At 58.0% G+C, this 21,688-nt stretch overlaps 2 protein-coding genes across 3 annotated transcripts in view; both read left to right on the plus strand.

The window, feature by feature from the left end:
• Window positions 1-7,555, plus strand: part of C3 (complement C3) — a 29,373-nt gene extending 21,818 nt beyond the window's left edge. The window contains 12 exon segments of the mRNA XM_062179436.1: window positions 955-1,113; window positions 1,261-1,320; window positions 1,447-1,537; window positions 1,672-1,723; window positions 2,753-2,840; window positions 2,952-3,041; window positions 4,010-4,115; window positions 5,016-5,105; window positions 5,195-5,278; window positions 6,949-7,032; window positions 7,126-7,261; window positions 7,367-7,555. Of these exon segments, the coding sequence (XP_062035420.1) occupies window positions 955-1,113; window positions 1,261-1,320; window positions 1,447-1,537; window positions 1,672-1,723; window positions 2,753-2,840; window positions 2,952-3,041; window positions 4,010-4,115; window positions 5,016-5,105; window positions 5,195-5,278; window positions 6,949-7,032; window positions 7,126-7,261; window positions 7,367-7,508 (1,182 nt within the window). The 3' untranslated portion in view covers window positions 7,509-7,555.
• Window positions 7,556-16,839: 9,284 nt separating this feature from the next.
• TNFSF14 (TNF superfamily member 14) lies at window positions 16,840-20,501 on the plus strand. Of its 2 annotated transcripts, none has more exons than XM_062179531.1 (4): window positions 16,840-17,058; window positions 18,953-18,989; window positions 19,236-19,277; window positions 20,074-20,501. In XM_062179531.1, the coding sequence occupies exons 1-4, from the start codon at window positions 16,840-16,842 to the stop codon at window positions 20,499-20,501; spliced, it is 726 nt and encodes a 241-aa protein (XP_062035515.1). The 2 variants fall into 2 exon arrangements, with proteins under 2 accessions (XP_062035515.1, XP_062035516.1); XM_062179532.1 differs by having other exon boundaries at window positions 16,840-16,950.
• Window positions 20,502-21,688: the final 1,187 nt, after the last annotated feature.

The following is a 21,688-nucleotide window of genomic DNA, read 5'->3' on the forward strand; positions in this document are numbered from 1 at the left end:
CCGCCTCACTGGTGAGTTCCAGACCAACCTCGTGGTTACTCCAGGACACTGCCGGGTCTCTGCCCCCCACCCCACCACCCACTGGACCCTTCCTGGTGGGATCAGGGTCCCATTCTCATGTCACAGCCTTAGTCACACCTTTGTATTTTTTTCAAAGATTGATTTACTTGTTTGAGAGGCAGAGTTACAGAGAGAGGGGTCTTCCATCTGCTAGGTCACTCCCCAAATGGCCAAAACAGCCAGAGCTGGGCCAGGCTGAAACCAGGAGCCAGGAGCTTTTCCCAAGTCTCCCACGTGGGTACAGAGGCCCAAGCACTTGGGCCATCTTCTACTGATTTTCCGGGCCATTAGCAGGGAGCTGAATCTGAAGTGGAGCAGCCAGGACTTGAACCGGGGGCCTTATGGGATGCCGGCGCCCCAGGCGGAGGCTTAACCTGCTGCGCCAGCCCCCACGCCATCGTATTCTAAATCATATGCTCAGTGTGCCCAGGCTGCAGTTTTCTACGTTTTCTCGTGATTGGGTTCTATGTACATTCTTGGTGCTTTCTAGGCCCTGGTCTAAGACTCTCCCGTCAGTGGGTCCAGACCACACTCTCAGCGCCGTTAACCTTCGATCTGACTCTTGAACTTTCTGGACACGTTCTCGCCATCGTCAAGCCCTGGTCTAAGTGTCTGGCCCTCGGAGAGTTCTAGAACACGCCCCCAATGTCTAAGGACATCCAATGTTACCTCTGAGCTCTCTGCAAGGGTCTAGGCCACCAACTGATTGTCACCAAGTCCTGGCGTGGCCCCCTCTCACCCAGAGAATTCCAGAACGCATTCTCCGTATCCAACAACTGCCCGCCACATGCATGCGCTCTCTGTTGGATTCTGGGCCATGTTTTTGGGGAGCAGCCGTGATCTGAACCTCTCATCCCCCACTGGCTTCTAACCACACTCCCTCATGGGTTCTAGGCCACCTTCATGGTGTTCCAGGCTCTGGCCCAATACCAAACCGATGTGCCTGACCACAAGGACTTGAACATGGTGGTGTCCATCCAGCTGCCCAGCCGCAGCTCCCCAGTCAAGCACCGCATCATCTGGGAATCCGCCAGCCTCCTGCGGTCAGAAGAGGTACAGTCCCCAGTCCAGGCCTCCCTCCTCGCACCTGCCACCCTAGCCAGACTCTGCCCAGAGTCACTGGGCAGGACAGGTGACCGCACCAGCCAGGGCAAGGCCTGCACCCCAGTGGCCCCTCTTCTCGCTCCCCTCTCTCTGCAGACCAAGGAAAACCAGGGTTTCACGCTAACAGCTCAAGGGAAAGGCCAAGGCACCTTGTCGGTAAGGAAGATGGGCTCACTCCTGCCTTTGCAGCCCCTGTGCCCCGGAGGGCCCTCCCCTCTCCTGCCCTCAGGGGCCCAAGGCCCACAGGCAGACGCTTTGTCTCCCCACCCCTCATCTCGCCAGGTGGTGACAACCTACTACGCCAAGGTCAAAGGCAAAGTCACCTGCAAGAAGTTTGACCTCAGGGTCAACATAAGACCAGCCCCTGAGACAGGTAGAAGGAACAAAGGCCCTGTCTGTCACCCTTCCCCAGTGTGTGTGCTAATGTCTGCCCAGCCCTCCCCACCATGCCTTGTGAACCAGGACCCAGGGACGCCCCCGCCCATAGTCTGTCTCTTGTGTTTCTAGTGAAGAAGCCGCAGGATGCTAAGAGCACAATGATCCTGGACATCTGCACCAGGTGAGACGCCTGGTGGTTGGGGTCCACCCTGGCCATCGCTCCGTCTCTAGCGAGACTTTTTACGACTGGGAGCCGCGTGCTTTCTGAGTTGCCTCTCAGGACTGGCCTAAGAATAATCGTCACGGCGTATTGGTCAGCAGCCGTGGCGGGTCCCGTGTGCGATGGCTTACCATCATAACCACTAGGTGGTTCCAGAAGTGAGCACTTCCTGTCACCCAGTGAGCACTTCCTGTCACCCCGTGATGACTTCCTGTCACCCAGTGATGACTTCCTGTCACCCAGTGAAGTCACAGTGCGATGTGTTAGTGGTGCTGGAGGTGCTGCTGCTGTCAACACGCCTGTCTCGCTAGCGACAGCTTCCTGTCGCATCACGATGGCCCGCGATGCTCAGGACCATGGCACGCTGCCCAGACTGTAGCCGGGGAGCTGTAAGCTGTGCCGTATCCCCGGGGTGTGCAGGAGGCCATCCCACGTAGCTCTGTGACGGCGCACTCTGACAGGTTCGCACGCCGAACGTAACAGATGAGTGACACGCGACCGTATCCGCTACACGGCAGAGCAGTCTGCTTTGTGCGGCGCTCTGAGACTGTAGCCCTGAGGGTAAGCCGAGGCCGTGCAAAGGAATCTGAACCGTCCATGAAGGAGATTCTAGACGCTTCTACGACCTTCGCATTCTTCCCTCGCAGCCCTCCTGCCAGCTATGAAGGCATAGGGCGATGGAAAATACAGAATGATGAGTGTTTCCCGACAGCTGTGCCTTTAAAGGTGCTTTGACTTCACTGGGTTTTCCCTTGTCAGTCACCTTTGGAGAGCTCTGCAGTAGGGACGACGCTTGCCTTCTGTTGCCATAACTTGCGATGTGCAGTGGCTGGTGGAACAGCCGCAGAGGGAGGATCACGTGGCGAGCAGGCAGCAGAGAGCGATCTGAGCCCAACTCAGGCTGACAGCCGAGTTTCTCCCGAGCTCTGCCTCCCAAGGGTGTGGCCAACCCCGCCCCAGGACCCACACCTTTCTCCCTTCCCTGTTCAGGTACCTGGGAGACGAGGATGCCACCATGTCTATCCTGGACATATCCATGATGACCGGCTTCGTCCCTGACACAGATGACCTCAACCTGGTCCACAGGGCTCAGGGGGCTGGCTCGGGGGAGTCTGGGGTTTGGCAGCGGGGCCAGAAGGGGCCCAGGGAGGGATTTTTTTTCCCAAGCCCCGCTCCTGTCTTTCCACAGCTGAGCACTGGTGTGGACAGATACATCTCCAAGTATGAACTGAACAAGGCCTTCTCCAACAAGAACACTCTCATCATCTACCTGGACAAGGTAAGGCTGCATTCTCCCCTGGGTGCCATGACCCTTACCTGGCTGGCCTGGCCTGCCCCCCTGACCTAGCGCCAAGCCAGGGGTCTGGGCTACTGGGTAACGGGGAAGGAGCTGATAAAGCCAGGCGGCTCCCCCAGGGTCACCGCTGTCTGTGTACCTTGCCTTTCGGCCACTGATGCTGCAACCTTGTTTTCCACGCACATCCTGCTTGTTTTCCACTTCTCATCTGAGTTGCTACGGCCATTGCAGAAGGGCGGCTTTGGTCTTCGGGGAGCGTTAGTGGACAGGAAGAGCCTGCCTTGGTCTCTGTTTCCAGTCCCCGTTTTGTCCTCTGCTCTTGCTTTCTCTCCCGGCATGCTCTCGCTCTCCATGATTTTTTCCTTTTCCCCCACTCCTTTGTCTTCCCATCGCCATATCCGGTCCTTCCCAGTGCCTCTCAATGCCACAGAAATAACGCCAGCTGGGGAAACAGAACGCCGAGCAAGAGGGGAGGGGCTGGGCGTCGACGCGAGAGACTTGTGCTTCTCACGTGGGTGAAGTTCAAGGCAGGAAGGAGCTGTGTGCCCCACGCAGTCCCTCGGGGATCCAGGCACCTTCCCTCATGTGGCTCTGTGACCGTGGGCTCCTGGAGTTCTCTGCAGAATCCACGCTGTCCAGTGGACGACAGAACTGTTGGGGGAGGGAGGGATAGTTTCTGGACATAAAAAGCAATCCGTGGGCCAGTGTCCGGGCACCTGGTCACAGCTCACTTGAGGGGTGTGCTGGGGGGACGATGATAAGCGTAATCCAACTTCAAGCCCAGGAGAAAGAGGAAATGGATTTGCTGTACTACCCACTCCCTGCTGCCCCTCCGGCCACCGCCGCCGCCCGGAAGCCTCCCCCTCGGCCCCTGCGTTTCGCCACCACTCCTGCAGCTCCCTGGACTGCCCTCCCACAGCAGCCACTGACCGGCCTCCCGCTTCCCCCAGATCTCACACTCCCAGGAAGAATGTCTGTCCTTCAAAGTCCACCAGTACTTTAACGTGGGGCTTATCCAGCCGGGAGCTGTCAAGGTCTACTCCTACTACAACCTGGGTGAGCAGCCAGGGGGCTGAGAGTCCTGAGGGGCTGGGGGTCCCAAGGCCCTCGGAGCTGGGATCTGTGGGTCACAGGGCTTGCAAGCTGGGGATCTGAGTGTCCCAGGGTTTGAGGGTCCTGGGGGACCTGAGGGCTAGGGAGTCTAAGAATCTCAAGAGTCCGAGGGTCCCAAACCCCAGACAGTTGGGGGTCCCAGTGATCCACGAGCTGAGATTCTCGGAGCCCTCAGAGTCAGTGCTGGAAGTCTGTGGGTCATAGCAGTCTGTGACTGGAGGGCTTAAGGACTTCCAGGGCCTGAGGTCTTGAAGATGAGGAAGTTGGCAAGGGGGGGGGGGGTCGTTGGGCAGAGTCCCAGGGCCCCAAGGATCTGAGGGCTGGGGTCTATGCATCAAGAGGATTTGCAGGCCGGCGCCACGGCTCAATAGGCTAATACTCCGCCTGCGGCGCCGGCACCTCGGGTTCTAGTCCCGGAGGTCAGGGCACCGGATTCTGTCCCGGTTGCCCCTCTTCCAGGCCAGCTCTCTGCTGTGGCCCGGGAGTGCAGTGGAGGATGGCCCAAGTGCTTGGGCCCTGCACCCCATGGGAGACCAGGAGAAGCACCTGGCTCCTGCCTTCGGATCAGCGTGGTATGCCGGCCGCAGTGCACTGGCCGCGGCGGCCATTGGAGGGTGAACCAATGGCAAAGGAAGACCTTTCTCTCTGTCTCTCTCACTGTCCACGCTGCCTGTCAAAACAAAAAAAAAAAGGATTTGCAAGTTGGACCTGAAGTCTCAGGGCCTGAGGGTCTCGGAGGTCTGGGGGTTGGGACCCAGCACCTCCAGGTCTGACCCTCCCCGGCATGCATGCTCTCTGGGCTGTTTGATGCTCATGGCTCTCCCGCCTCACCTCTGCCCACAGAGGAAACCTGCACCCAGTTCTACCACCCGGAGAAAGAGGACGGGATGCTGAGCAAGCTGTGTCACAAGGAGATGTGCCGCTGTGCCGAGGGTGGGTGTCCTGGGGCCGGGAAGGGGCAGGCGCCGGCGCGGTAGACCCCCAGGGCTGGCCACACCCAGCGCACACCATGTTCTCTGCAGAAAACTGCTTCATGCAGCAGCCGGATGAGGCGATCACCCTGAATGACCGGCTGGACAAGGCTTGCGAGCCAGGCGTGGACTATGGTGAGTGGGGCACACCCCTGTGTGGCCGTGGGTGAGCAGTGGTGTGCGTGGCTCTGGTTGTTTGTGTCAGACTGAAGGCAGTGGGTGTGGCGGTGGTCGTGTGCGCCACTGGCTGTGTGTGACTGCTCCTGGCTATGGTTGTAGCTGAGCATTTTATGTGCACGCGTGGATGTGTTGCCAGGGGCCATGATGGTGTGCGGAACCATGGTTATGAGTGGTCTTGGTAGGGGCGAGTGTGTGAGAAAAGTGGTTGTGAGCAGATGTGTGTGTGTATGTGGCTGTGTGTGTGTTTGTGTATGTATGTGGCTGTGAGGCCATCAGTGGGCACAGTTATGGTTATGTGAGGTTGTGAGCATGGATGAGAGTGACTGAGTAGCTGTCGTGTGCATGACTGTGGCTATGGATGGTTGTCTTTGAGGTGTTAGCTGGTGATTGGCTGTGGTTGTGTGTGACTGTGTGAGGCTGTCACTGTGAGGGACTGTGTATAGTGTGAGGCAGTGGTTGTGGGTGACTGTGTGAGGGACTGTGGCTGTGTGTAGTTGTACGTGCCTGGTGGGAAGCAGTGTTTGTGGGCGACTGGATGGGAGTAGCTGTGGCTGTAGCTGTGGGTGTAACATAAATATGGCTGTGTGTGTAGCCATGGTTGTGTGTGAGCCTGCAGTGTGAGTGACTAGCCACAGGAGACAAGACTGTTGTCGACGACAGTGCCTATGAGTAGCTCAAGTGTGTAAGACTGTTGTGGATGACTGAAGTTGTGTGTGTGTCCATGAGTGTGAGTATGGGTGAGGCAGTGCTTGGGGGTGATGTGGATAGGAGTAGTGATAATTATATATATGGCTGTAGTTTGAGAAAGTTCTCAGTGTGTACCTGTGACTGTGAGGCTGTAGGTACATGTAGCCAGGCTGTGTGAAACTAGTTGTAGATAGCTGTACATTGTGAGCAGCTGTTGTGTCTGTGGCTGTACCTGTGGGTGACTCTTGCTGTAGACATGGTTGTACGTGTGACTGTGAGGCTGTAGGTACATGTAGCCAGGCTGTGTGAGTCTGGATGGCTGTACATTGTGAGCAGCTGTTGTGTCTGTGGCTGTACCTGTGCATGGTTCTCACTGTATGTGTGACTGTGAGGCTGTAGGTACATGTAGCCAGGCTGTGTGAGTCTGGATGGCTGTACATTGTGAGCAGCTGTTGTGTCTGTGGCTGTACCTGTGCAAGGTTCTCACTGTATGTGTGACTGTGAGGCTGTAGGTACATGTAGCCAGGCTGTGTGAGTCTGGATGGCTGTACATTGTGAGCAGCTGTTGTGTCTGTGGCTGTACCTGTGGGTGTCTCTTGCTGTAGACATGGTTGTACGTGTGACTGTGAGGCTGTAGGTACATGTAGCCAGGCTGTGTGAGTCTGGATGGCTGTACATTGTGAGCAGCTGTTGTGTCTGTGGCTGTACCTGTGGGTGTCTCTTGCTGTAGACGTGGTTGTACGTGTGACTATGAGACTGTAGGTACATGCAGCAACTCACGGTGTGCATGCCTCTGAGTGCAGCTGTGCGGGAGGTGATCATGTGACCACTGTGAGCCCTATCTCTGCTTGAGTCACACGAGCAGGTGCCGTCCAGGCCAGGTTGCCCTGCCATGGCCGACCCTGCCCGTGACCCACCTGCCACGCTCTCCTCGGCAGTGTACAAGACCAAGCTGGTCCGGGTGGAGCCGGCAGATGACTTCGATGAGTATCTAATGGTCATTGAGAACACCATCAAGTCAGGTCAGCCTCAGCCTGTCCCTTCCTGTCCCATGTCCCGCCCTCCTCCTCCGGCTCCCTCGGCGCGGCTCAGCTCACCTCCCCTCTCCACCGCAGGCTCCGACGAGGTGCAGGCCGGGCAGCAGCGCAGGTTCATCAGCCACATCAAGTGCAGAGACGCGCTGAAGCTAAAGGAAGGGAAGCACTACCTCGTGTGGGGGCTCTCCTCCGACCTCTGGGGCGAGAAACCCAAGTGAGCGACCATCCCTCGCGTGCACATGCCCCTCCCACCCCCTCCAGCCCCGCCCCCTCAGCCCCGCCCCCTCCAGCCCCGCCTGACCTGCCGCCCCGCCCCCAGCACCAGCTACATCATCGGCAAGGACACCTGGGTGGAGTTTTGGCCCGAGAAGGAAGAATGCCAAGATGAGGAGAACCAGAAACACTGCGAGGACCTGGACGCCTTCGCCGAGGGCATGGTCGTCTTTGGCTGCCCCAACTGACCCCGCCCCCCGCGGGTTCCCCCCAGTAAAGACAGACTTCACCTGTCTCCCACAGTCTGCACTTCACGGAGGGAGGGATCACTCGCCGGCCGCTCTGCTGCCTCCTGTCCGCCCGCAAGCTCTCCTGTCTCTGCTGGCTGGATTCCCTCCAGGGGCTGCCTCCCCTGCACCCCGCCCCCAGTGCACCTGCACCTCCCCCCTCACCTGAATTCCCACCTCCATCTTTCCTCGCCCTCCCTTCCGCCTCCTGCCCAGCAAGCGCTGAGCCTTCCTCACCTCCTCACTCACCTGCGCCCTGCGAGCTCCCGGGGTCTCCCCCAGAAGCCTGCTCGCTCAACTGCATGAGTGCATTTTTTTTCTTTTTTACATCCTCACCTGGCTGCCCGCCCACATCTTCGTCTGTGAGCTCACCTGTGTCTTAACAGCATGCTGATGTACGCTCACCTGTTTTGCTACCTGCAGAGCCTCTTCTGCGGGTGTGTTCTCTCTGCATCTGTGTCTGGACCCTCCTCTGTGTCAGCGCATCTCTTTGGATCTTAGCAACATCCTCACCTGTGTCTTTACCTGCATGCTCACCTGTACCGTCTGCATTTTCTCCTGGGTCCTCCCCAGCGCCATCACCCTGCAGTCTGGCTCTGCCCTCTCACCTGTCCTCAATCCAGCCCGGGGCCCCTGGTCCTCAGCTGGCTCTGGCTCCACTTCCTGCCTCACCTGCCTTCTGTGTGCCCGTCGTCGGTGCAGGGCTCGTCCGGTGAAGGCTTCAGGTGGCTGCCGGGCCAGGGTGGGCAGGGAGGGGTTTCCAGCTGGAGCCGAGGCCTGAGTCAGCAGTGGGGTGGGGTGGGGGCCTTTGTCACCGTGTGGCAGCACTGCGTGGGGCAACCAGCAGCCTTGGCGGGGGTGGGAGTTGTGGGGAGGACAGCGCCAGGGCTAAGGCAGACTTGTCCCTCGGGGATGGGCAGGTGGGTGTTGAGGGTGGGCTCCAGGGTGCCAGCTCTGGCTGAGGTCATCACAGAATCTGAAAGTCACTGCTGGGCCCCTGCTCCGGGTCCTGGGAACCCCTACCCACCTGACTCCAGGAATATGAGAAAGAACCAGCTCGCTCTCTCACTCGCTCTCTCCTCCCCCCCGCCCCCGCCTTCAGCCCCCAAATGCCAAAGGCTGCTGTCAGGGAGAGCCCCAAGTGCCTGTGACTCCCCAGATGCCCCGGTGACCACTGCCAGGCACCCCCACCCCTTTCAGATCCGTCCTGTCCGTCCCGTTCTTCCTCATCACCCCTCCCTCTGGCTCGAGATGTATTTCACTCATTTTATTTGAGAGGCCGAGAGAGAGCTCTCTCTGGTTTGTTTCTCCAAATGCCCAGGATGACCTGGACTGGGTCCAGGCTGAAGCCAGGAGCCAGGAACTCCATCCAGGTCTCCTACCTGGTGGCAGGGGCCCAGGGGCCTGAGGCATTACCTGCTGCCTCCCAGGGTTTCCTGTAGCAGGAAGCTGGAGTCAGAAGCGGAGCCGGAGCTCAAACCCAGGCGCTCTGATGTGGGATGCAGCTGCTTTAACCACAGAGCCAAATCTCCACTCCTGTTCTTTTTCTGAACATGTGGGGGTGCTGTCTGGTTTTGTTTGAGTGTTGCTACGACTAGCAAAGGTAGGGTCTTAGGAATCCGACAGGAGGCCAGTGTCTTGCTACAGTGGGCTCAGCCGCCACCTGCAACACCTCCCATATCTCAGAGCGCTGGTTCCAATCCTGGATGCTCCACTTCCAATCCAGCTCCCTGCTAATGCACCTGGGAAAGCAGCAGGTGACGTCCCAAGTGCTTGTGCACCTGGCACCCCCCTGTGGGAGACACAGATGGAGCTCCTGGCTCTTGGCTTCAGCCTGGCATATCCCTGGCTGTTGTGGGGATTTGGGAAGTGAACCAACGGATGGAAAGTCTCCCTGTCTCTCTTTTGCTTTCTGTCATCTACCTTCCAAATAAATAAACCTTTTAAGAACTGAACACAGGGGCCAGTGCTGTGGCGCAGCAGGTTAAAGCCCTGGCCTGAAGTGCCAGCATCTCATATGGGCGCCGGTTCTAGTCCTGGCTGCTCCTCTTCTGATCCAGCTCTCTGCTATGGCCTGGGAAAGCAGTAGAAGATGGCCCATGTCCTTGGGCCCCTGCACCCACGTGGGAGACCCGGAGGAAGCTCCTGGCTTCAGATTGGCTCAGCTCCAGCCGTTGTGGCCATCTGGAGAGTGAACCCATGGATGGAAGACCTCTCTCTCTCTACCTCTCTCTGTGTAACTCTTGTTTTTCAAATAAATAAAAATGAAAATAATTTTTAAAAAAGAACACATGGAAGAGGAACAGGAAAAGGCACTCATAGGCCTGAATTCTCATGAATTCAGACAGGGCAGTCGTCCAGGGAAAGGAAAGCAGAACAAGGTGACCTCAGGCCGCTTGCCCCAGCCAGACCGCAGCATGACCATCCAGGTGGGGTCCGGGGAGGGCTCGTTTGGGTGCCGCCCCAGCACCTGGCGTCTTGGGGGAACGCGGTCTCCGTGTTCTGACTCCAGCTTCCTGCTACAGGCGACCCTGGGAGGCAGCAGGTAATGCCTCAGGTCCCTGGGCCCCTGCCACCCAGGTCGGAGGCCTGGATGGAGTTCCTGGCAGCAGCAGGTCTTTCTGGGCGGCGTCTGCACCTGCAGTCTCAGGTGGGGGCGGGCTGCACCTGATCAGAGGAAGGGTTGAGGGCAAACACGCGGTGTCCAAAGCACAGGTTGGTGCTTGCGTCCCCTGCCCTGGCCTCAGGACAGCAGCACTGGCTGTGATCTGCTGGCTCGGCCCTTGGATTTCAGATTTGCCAACCTCACAACCATGTGAGCCAATTCCTGGAAATCAGTGTCTCTCTCTCTCTGCCTCTGTCTCTCTCTTCTCCTCTCTTTTTCTCTCTCTAGCTCTGTCCCTTACCTCTGGCTGTCTCCCTGCCTGCATCTCTCTCTGTCCCTCTCCCTCCCTCCCTCCCTCTGTTTCTGTCTCTGTCTCTCTCTCTGTCCCTCTCCCTCTCTCTCTCTCTCTCTGTCTCTCTCTCTCTGTCTTCCTTTTTCTCTCTCTCTCCCTCCCTCCCTCTTTCTCTTTCTCTCTCTCTCCCTCTCTCTTTCTCTCTCCCTCTCCATCCCTCCCTCTTTCTCTGCCTCTCTGTCTCTCTCTGTCTCTGTCTCTCTCCCTCTCCCTCCCTCCTTTCTCTGCCTCTCTCCGTCTCTCTCTCCCTCTCCCTCTCCCTCTCCCTCTCTCTCCCTCTCCCTCCCTTCTTTCTCTGCCTCTCTCCGTCTCTCTCTCTCCCTCTCCCTCTCCCTCTCCCTCTCCCTCTAGCTCTCCATCCCTCCCTCTTTCTCTGCCTCTCTCTCCTCCTCTCTCCACCCATCCTTCATCCTTCCATTCCTCCGTCCTGGTCAGCTGCGTGGATGTGGTCCCACCCCCTGTCTTCGAGCTTCGGTTTACAAATCCTTTCCCTCACTGGGTGTGTGGCACAGCAGGCCAAGCTGCTGTCGGGGCTCCTGTCTCTCACACCAATGTCGGAGGGACAGTGCCAGTCCCAGCTCCTCTGCGTCTGACCCAGCTTCCTGCTATTGAATCCTGGGGGGCAGTAGAAGATGATTCAAGTGCTTGAGCCCCTGTCACTCACGTGGGAGACACAGATGGCATCCTGGACTCCTGGCTGTGTCCTGGCCCAGCCCCAGCTGTTTTGGGTGTGTTGGGAGTCAGGCAGTAGATGGAAGATAACTATCTCTCCATCTCTCTCTCTCTTTCTCTCTCTTCCCCCCGTCACTCTGCCTTTCAAGTAGATGAAAATAAATAAAAATCCACACATTCATGAAGACATACACACCCTCCCATACACACATCCATGTACACACATGCACCAGTAGACATGCATATGTACATACAAACACCTGTGTGCCCACACAAATGCATGGGTACAAGAAAGTACCTCCACATACATGCATGGGCCAGACATGCACACACCTCCCACAATACACACACCTGCACATACATACCTGGACCAGACAGGCACACACCTCCCACAATACACACACCTGCACATACATTCCTGGACCACACACGCACACACCTCCCACAATACACACACCTGCACATACATACCTGGACCAGACAGGCACACACCTCCCACAATATACACACCTGCACATACATACCTGGACCACACATGCACACACCTCCCACTATACACACACCTGCACATACATACCTGGACCAGACACGCACACACCTCCCACAATACACACACCTGCACATACATACCTGGACCACACACGCACACACCTCCCACAATATACACACCTGCACATACATACCTGGACCACACATGCACACACCTCCCACTATACACACACCTGCACATACATACCTGGACCAGACACGCACACACCTCCCACAGTACACACACCTGCACACACATACCTGGACCAGACATGCACACACCTCCCACTATACACACACCTGCACACACATACCTGGACCACACATGCACACACCTCCCACAATACACACACCTGCACACACATACCTGGACCAGACACGCACACACCTCCCACAATACACACACCTGCACATACATACCTGGACCAGACAGGCACACACCTCCCACAATACACACACCTGCACATACATACCTGGACCACACATGCACACACCTCCCACTATACACACACCTGCACATACATACCTGGACCAGACACGCACACACCTCCCACAATACACACACCTGCACACACATACCTGGACCACACATGCACACACCTCCCACAATACACACACCTGCACATACATACCTGGACCAGACATGCACACACCTCCCACAATACACACACCTGCACATACATACCTGGACCACACACGCACACACCTCCCACAATACACACACCTGCACATACATACCTGGACCACACACGCACACACTTCCCACAGTACACACACCTGCACACACATACCTGGACCACACACGCACACACCTCCCACAATACACACACCTGCACACACATACCTGGACCAGACAGGCACACACCTCCCACAATACACACACCTGCACACACATACCTGGACCAGACAGGCACACACCTCCCACAATACACACACCTGCACATACATACCTGGACCACACACGCACACACCTCCCACAATACACACACCTGCACACACATACCTGGACCACACATGCCCAACCCCTCCCACAATACACACACATGCATGAACCAGACACGCACACACCTCCCACAATACACACACCTGCACATACATACCTAGACCACACATGCCCAACCCCTCCCACAATACACACACATGCATGAACCAGACACGCACACACCTCCCACAATACACACACCTGCACATACATACCTGGACCACACATGCCCAACCCCTCCCACAATACACACACATGCATGAACCAGACACGCACACACCTCCCACAATACACACACCTGCACATACATACCTGGACCAGACAGGCACACACCTCCCACAATACACACACCTACACATACATACCTGGACCACACACGCACACACCTCCCACAATACACACACCTGCACCTACATACCTGGACCAGACAGGCACACACCTCCCACAATACACACACCTGCACATACATACCTGGACCACACACGCACACACCTCCCACAATACACACACCTGCACCTACATACCTGGACCAGACAGGCACACACCTCCCACAATACACACACCTGCACACACATACCTGGACCAGACAGGCACACACCTCCCACAATACACACACCTGCACATACATACCTGGACCAGACACGCACACACCTCCCACAGTACACACACCTGCACACACATACCTGGACCAGACAGGCACACACCTCCCACAATACACACACCTGCACATACATTCCTGGACCACACACGCACACACCTCCCACAATACACACACCTGCACATACATACCTGGACCAAACATGCACACACCTCCCACAATACAAACACCTGCACATACATACCTGGACCACACACGCACACACCTCCCACAATACACACACCTGCACATACATACCTGGACCAAACATGCACACACCTCCCACAATACACACACCTGCACATACATACCTGGACCACACACGCACACACCTCCCACAATACACACACCTGCACACTCATACCTGGACCACACACGCACACACCTCCCACAATACACACACCTGAACACACATACCTGGACCAGACAGGCACACACCTCCCACAATACACACACCTGCACACACATACCTGGACCAGACAGGCACACACCTCCAACAATACACACACCTGCACATACATACCTGGACCACACACGCACACACCTCCCACAATACACACACCTGCACATACATACCTGGACCAGACAGGCACACACCTCCCACAATACACACACCTGCACATACATACCTGGACCACACACGCACACACCTCCCACAGTACACACACCTGCACATACATTCCTGGACCAGACAGGCACACACCTCCCACAATACACACACCTGCACATACATACCTGGACCACACACGCACACACCTCCCACAATACACACACCTGCACATACATACCTGGACCACACACGCACACACCTCCCACAATACACACACCTGCACCTACATACCTGGACCACACACGCACACACCTCCCACAATACACACACCTGCACCTACATACCTGGACCAGACAGGCACACACCTCCCACAATACACACACCTGCACATACATACCTGGACCACACACGCACACACCTCCCACAGTACACACACCTGCACATACATTCCTGGACCAGACAGGCACACACCTCCCACAATACACACACCTGCACATACATTCCTGGACCACACACGCACACACCTCCCACAATGACACACACCTGCACATACATACCTGGACCAGACAGGCACACACCTCCCACAATACACACACATGCACATACATAGCTGGGCCACACACGCACACACCTCCCACAATACACACACCTGCACCTAAATACCTGGACCACACACGCACACACCTCCCACAATACACACACCTGCACCTACATACCTGGACCAGACAGGCACACACCTCCCACAATACACACACCTGCACATACATACCTGGACCAAACATGCACACACCTCCCACAATACACACACCTGCACATACATACCTGGACCACACACGCACACACCTCCCACAATACAAACACCTGCACACACATACCTGGACCAGACAGGCACACACCTCCCACAATACACACACCTGCACACACATACCTGGACCAGACAGGCACACACCTCCCACAATACACACACCTGCACACACATACCTGGACCACACACGCACACACCTCCCACAATACACACACCTGCACATACATACCTGGACCACACACGCACACACCTCCCACAATACACACACCTGCACATACATACCTGGACCACACACGCACACACCTCCCACAGTACACACACCTGCACATACATACCTGGACCACACACGCACACACCTCCCACAATACACACACCTGCACATACATACCTGGACCACACACGCACACACCTCCCACAATACACACACCTGCACATACATACCTGGACCACACACGCACACACCTCCCACAGTACACACACCTGCACATACATTCCTGGACCAGACAGGCACACACCTCCCACAATACACACACCTGCACATACATACCTGGACCACACACGCACACACCTCCCACAATACACACACCTGCACATACATACCTGGACCAGACAGGCACACACCTCCCACAATACACACACCTGCACATACATACCTGGACCACACACGCACACACCTCCCACAATACACACACCTGCACATACATACCTGGACCACACACGCACACACCTCCCACAATACACACACCTGCACATACATACCTGGACCACACACGCACACACCTCCCACAATACACACACCTGCACATACATACCTGGACCACACACGCACACACCTCCCACAGTACACACACCTGCACATACATTCCAGGACCAGACAGGCACACACCTCCCACAATACACACACCTGCACATACATTCCTGGACCACACACGCACACACCTCCCACAGTACACACACCTGCACATACATACCTGGACCACACACGCACACACCTCCCACAATACACACACCTGCACATACATACCTGGACCAGACAGGCACACACCTCCCACAATACACACACCTGCACATACATACCTGGGCCAGACAGGCACACACCTCCCACAATACACACACCTGCACATACATACCTGGGCCACACACGCACACACCTCCCACAATACACACACCTGCACCTACATACCTGGACCACACACGCACACACCTCCCACAATACACACACCTGCACCTACATACCTGGACCAGACAGGCACACACCTCCCACAATACACACACCTGCACATACATACCTGGACCACACACGCACACACCTCCCACAATACACACACCTGCACCTACATACCTGGACCAGACAGGCACACACCTCCCACAATACACACACCTGCACACACATACCTGGACCAGACAGGCACACACCTCCCACAGTACACACACCTGCACATACATACATACATACCTGGACCAGACATGCACACACTCCTCCCACAATACATCCATACAGGAACATACATAAGTATGCATGTGTGGACATGCACCTGCACGCACAATACACACCCTCACCCAGGCACGCACGTGCACACATGGAGCACTCGTGCACGCACAACTCCTTCCCTCATCTCTTGAATTTCCACCGTGCTTGTCGCCATCTAAACGCTCCCTCCTTGGGTATCATCTGCTAGTTCTGCGGCCTCCCTCACCCCAGTGGACCAGGAGCTCCGGGCAACCAGGGCCTTTGCCTCCCTCCCTCGCTACTATACTCCCCCACCCCCAAGAAACCTCGGACAGCCCCTGGTGCACACAGGAAATTTTTGGCAACCGATGGAACGGAGGAAGCAGCCGGCCCGGCCGAGCAGGGAAAGCTGGGGCCGCCCCCTCCAGCCGCACCTGAGTCACATTTTCAGAGGCTCTGGAAAGTGTGAGTGAGAGTGAGGCAGGCCACAGGGGGCGGCCGGGGTGGGGGCACAGGAAGAAGAGGAGGGCGAGTGGGGAAGGGGAGGGGCTGAACCCCAGGGCTAAAGGCGGCCCCAGGGCCGCGGGCGGGCGGCTTCTGCAGCCGGCAGAGCACGGGGCGCATTGGGCAATTGTGGTTTCCTCCCTACTCGAGGGACCCAGGCGTGCAAGCCCTGCCCCTGGGGCCACCGGGGACCTCATCGGCGCCGGCATGGAGGAGACCATAGTGCGCCCCTCGGTGTTCGTGGTGGATGGACAGACGGACATCCCGTTCACGAGGCTGGGGCGGAAACGCCGGAGACAGCGCTGCGGCGCTGCCCGGGTGGGCCTGGGCCTCGTGCTGCTGCTGCTGGGGGCCGGGCTGGCCGTGCAGGGCTGGTTCCTACTGCAGCTGCACTGGCGCCTGGGAGAGATGGTCACGCACCTGCCGGTGAGTGGGGCCGGGGGCTGGGGGCCGGTGGGTCACGCACTGAGTGTCCAGATGCACCCCTGAACTGTGGCTGCTGCTGCCACCGACCCCAGGCAGGTGAACTTGGCTTTCTAGGGGCAGGCGTTTGGTCGGGCAGGGAAGCCGCCAGGTCCCACCTCAGAGTGCCTGGGTTCAAATCCCCGCTCTGGCTCCTGACTGAGCTTCCTGTTAAGTCTGGGCGGGAGCAGCAGTGTCTCAAGTAGTCTGGTCCCTGCCACCCACGTGGGAGCCCCGGATGGAGTTCCTGGCTCCAGGCTCAGCCCCAGCCCAGTCCTGGCCATCGAGGGCATTTGGAGAGTGAACCAGTTGATGGAAGCTCTCTCTCTCTCTCTCATCTCTATCTCTACTATCTCTTTCTCCCTCTCTCTGCCTCTCAAATAAGCATGATGAATAAGTAGCTTTTTAAAAATCCACCTCTCTGAACCGGGTTCCCTCATCTGTAAGCTGGGGGTGTGAGCAGGAGCCCACCTCCTAGAGAAGGTAGCGTGGTTCAGGGTATGTGGTGCCCTGGCAGTGGCCCTGGCCCTGGGGACCTGCTTGCCCCGAGGGAAGCCAACTTCTGAGTTCATCATTGTCATTGCCAAGCCCTGATCCCTGTTCTAGTTGCGAGCTGTCCCCCTGTGTATAACTGGTCGGCCGTGGCTGTGTCTGTCTTGTGTGCCCACCTGTGCACTGTGTCTCCGATGTTGTGCCCGTGTGGTCTTGTCCTGTTGAGTCCCGGGGCCCCACGTCCTTCTACCAGGGTCTCCTGGCCATGTGGCCACGCGTGCATGCCCACGGGACCCGTGCTGCCGTCCATGGACAGGTATCTGCATGTGTATTTGCTCATCTGTCTGCCATCCCGAGTGGCTGTTGTTGTGCACTGCCTCTGTGTCCAGAGAACCTGAAACCCCATGTCCACCTAAGCCCACGTGTGTGTCACTGTGATTGAGGTCCAGGCCGGCATTGTGGCACAGCGGGTCAAACCACCGCTTGCGACACCAGCATCCCGTATTAGAGCGCTGGTTCCAGTCCTGGCTGCTCTGCTCTCAACCCAGCTCCCTGCTAATGCACCTGGGAAAGCAGCAGCTGATGGCCCAAGTCCTTTGTCCCCTGCCACCCCCATGGGAGACCTGGATAGAGTTCTAGGTTCCAGGCTTTGGCCTGACCCAGCTCTGGCTGTTGTGAGCACTTGGGGAGTGAGCCAGCAGATGGAAGATCTCTCTCTCTGTCTCTCTCTCTCTCTCTCTCTCTCCCCCCCCCCTTTCAGATAACTAGATAAAGCAATCTTTTCTCAGAATTTAAAGAATAAAGATTGAGGTCCGGCTGGTGTCCACGTGTCCAGCCCATGTGGATGTCCACACATTGTTAATGCAGACTGAACACCCCAATCTGAAAAGCCAAAACGCTCTGCAACCGGAACGCCAACACGATGCTCCAGAAGTTTCGGATGTTTGGAGCATTTCAGATTTGGGGATGGAGGATGCTGGATTGGTAAAAGGCTATGCAAATATCCCAAAACCCAGAGGAGGAAAAAAAGAAAGAGAGAAACCCTGAAATCCGAAAGACTTCTGGTCCCAATCGTGTGGGAGGAGGGAGACTCAGCCTGCATCCCACACCCACTACACCCCCGTAGGGCGCCTAGCGTGTGCGGCCCCAGCAATTCTTGTTAAAGGGTCCGCTGTGTTCGATTATAAGCAGGCGTTCTGTGTAACTCCAGGGGCATCAGAGAGGCACGCTGAGGCCCGGGGGTTACGAGGCTGCTGCGTGCTGTGTGTGTGCGTGTGTGCGTGTGCACACGTGACCCTGTGTGTGTCTGTGGCCAAGGAGACTCCCACACATGTGTGCTCACCATGGGCGCCTTCTGCCCTTTCAGGACCAAGACACAGGCTCCTGGGAGCAGCTGGTACAAGGTGAGTCAGAGCCGCCCTGTTCCCTGCGGTGGGCGGGGCTCCCACGAGGCCCCACCCCCTCCATAGTTGCTCAACTGTTTTACACAACCGGCCCCAGCCCCGCAGGTGCCCCTCCCCCAGGCCTGAGAAGCAGAAGTGTGGGTCGCTGAGGAAGGGGTGGCGTGGACACGGGGATGGGGTGGGCACGGGAGGCTGGCGCTCGCCCCCGCTGTCTGTCCCACTAACCTGTGACCCTGTCTCCCCCAGCACGCAGGTCCCACAAGGCCAGTCCAGCGGCGCATCTCACAGGTGAGTGGACCCCACCCACCCACCGTGCGCCCCCGACCAGGGGCTGTCTGAAACCCTGGACAGCACCAAACCCTGCACGGGCGAACTTCAAAATTTTGTGGCAAAATGGAATCAAAAGACAAGGCGATTTTGGTGCAAAAAAAAAAAAAAAAAAAAAAAAAAAAAAAAAAGCAAACTCCATACAGTTGTTTTTTTTTTTTTTTTTTTCATAATATGCTTTCTCCATGAACGTTTTGAAGACTGTATGCAGGGCTTTGGAAAAAAAAATTTGCACCAAAATACACTTATCTTTACATCCCAGAAGCACCTTGCTTTTGCATGCGTTTTTCCCGATACACACGTAGCCGGGACAGTGTTCGCTTTAGGATCCGGCCACCGAGAGAGATTAAGAACGATCCTAACAACCCGCTATCGAAGCTTCCGAATTGGCTTGTTTCTGGAATGTTCCATTTATTTTGGGCTCGCAGTTGGCCGTGGTTGACCACAAGTAACCGAAGCCGCGCAGAAGGGGTGGGGGCAGCCGCTGCGAGCTTCTAGCTCGGTGTACTGAGACCTTGCCCCGGGCTGCGACACGCCACGGCCGCGCGAGCTCGTCCAGCCCTAGGCAGGCGCCGTGCCTACCTCCACAGGGGGGGGGAAACTGAGGCACTGGCCCCCTGCAAGGCTTGGGCCCTTTGTGCCTCGGGGTCCCGACCTGCAGAGGGGCCGCCGTGCGCATCCACCCACAGGGGGAGGCTCAGAGAGCGGAGGCGTCCAGCAGAGGAGCTGACCGCCCGCCCTCGTGTCTCCCCGCCAGGCGCCAACTCCAGCTCCGCGGGCACCGGGGGGCCCCTGCTGTGGGAGACGCAGCTGGGCCTGGCCTTCCTGAGGGGCCTCGGCTACCGCGACGGGGCGCTGGTGACCACCCAGGCCGGCTACTACTACATCTACTCCAAGGTGCAGCTGGGCGGCGTGGGCTGCCCGCAGGGCCTGGCCACCGACCTGCCCGTCACCCACGGGCTCTACAAGCGCACCACTCGCTACCCCGAGGAGCTGGAGCTGCTGGTGAGCCGGCGGTCGCCCTGCGGGCGGGCGGCCAGCTCCCGCGTCTGGTGGGACAGCAGCTTCCTGGGCGGCGTGGTGCACCTGGAGGCCGGCGAGGAGGTGGTGGTGCGGGTGCTGGAGGAGCAGCTGGTCCGGCTCCGCGACGGCACCCGCTCCTACTTCGGCGCGTTCATGGTGTGAAGGACGCCGTGATTGGCGGGCTGGATCGGGTGGGCGGAGGCCTCGCTGGATGGACGGTGTGATTGGCGGATTGGATCGGGTGGGCGGAGGCCTCGCAGGATGGACGGTGTGATTGGCGGACTGTATAGGGTGGGCGGGGACCTCACGAGGTGGAGGCCTCTCAGGTGGACGTCGTGATTGGCGGATCGGATCGGGTGGGCGGGCGGAGGCCCTCGGAACGGGTGGGCGGAGGCCTCGCAGGGTAGATGGCACGATTGGTGGATCGGACCGGGTGGGCGGAAGCCTCACAGGGTGGGCGCCAGGATTGGCGGGCTGGATCGGCTGGGCGGAGGCCTCTCAGGTGGACGTCGTGATTGGCGGATCGGCTCTGGTGGGCGGAGACCTCGCAGAGTAGACGGCGTGATTGGTGGATCGGATTTGGCGGGCTGAGGCCTCGCAGGGAGGAGATGGCGGAAGCCACCCAAGGAACCCAAACTCAGCGGGCTGAGCGCTCAGCGGGGACCCCCGGCCCCGACACCCAGGACTCAGCCGCCTCGGGAAGTCGAGAGACGCGACAGGCACGTCGCCCGCCGCGGACCCTGACCCGGAGGCGCGGGGGTCTGTGCGACCCCGGGCACGGGGTGCGGCCGGCCTTCCAAGCAGGGGTGAGGGGTGGGCGTTTGCACTTCTGATCTGCAAGGAGCTCATCGCTCTGCAGGCTCAGCCACAGGCATGGGGCCACGCGCGCCGCACAACCCCGCGGCGTGGCGGACAGGCCGGCCACGTGGGACGTCCGCGTCACCGCCAGAGCCCGCGACCCCGCCCCAGCCAGGACTGACGCATCCTGGGGCTGGGGCCAGACCTTGTGCGGAGCCGCGGGTCCCTCGGCCCCCGGCCTTTGAAATAAACGGCAACCGATGGCACCTGGCTGTGTCTGGTTCTTGGGGGAAGGCACCCCGAGTGGGATGGGGGCACCGGTCGGTGGTTCACGGAGGCAGAGGGATGGATGGAATGACCCCCCCCCCCCAGCCTCGGGGTCGTTTTACAGGGGAGGAGCCCAGACACAGCTGCTCCAGCCCCGGGGCAGGAGAGTCAGGAGCTTCTTCCTGGTCTCCCATGCAGGTGCAGGGCCCAAGCACTCGGACCATCCTCCACTGCACTCCCGGGCCACAGCAGAGAGCTGACCTGGAAGAGGGGCAACCGGGACT

This window comes from Lepus europaeus, chromosome 20 (genome assembly GCF_033115175.1).
Source record: "Lepus europaeus isolate LE1 chromosome 20, mLepTim1.pri, whole genome shotgun sequence".
Classification (NCBI taxonomy): Eukaryota; Metazoa; Chordata; class Mammalia; order Lagomorpha; family Leporidae; genus Lepus; species Lepus europaeus.

What these genes read in the sequence shown, in the direction of transcription:
- TNFSF14 (XM_062179531.1), top strand. Translation starts at nt 16,840, where the DNA reads ATGGAGGAGACCATAGTGCGCCCCTCGGTGTTCGTGGTGGATGGACAG. An exon ending in AGATGGTCACGCACCTGCCG is followed by an intron (nt 17,059 to 18,952) that starts GTGAGTGGGGCC and finishes CTGCCCTTTCAG; the next exon opens with GACCAAGACACAGGCTCCTG. An exon ending in CTGGGAGCAGCTGGTACAAG is followed by an intron (nt 18,990 to 19,235) that starts GTGAGTCAGAGC and finishes TGTCTCCCCCAG; the next exon opens with CACGCAGGTCCCACAAGGCC.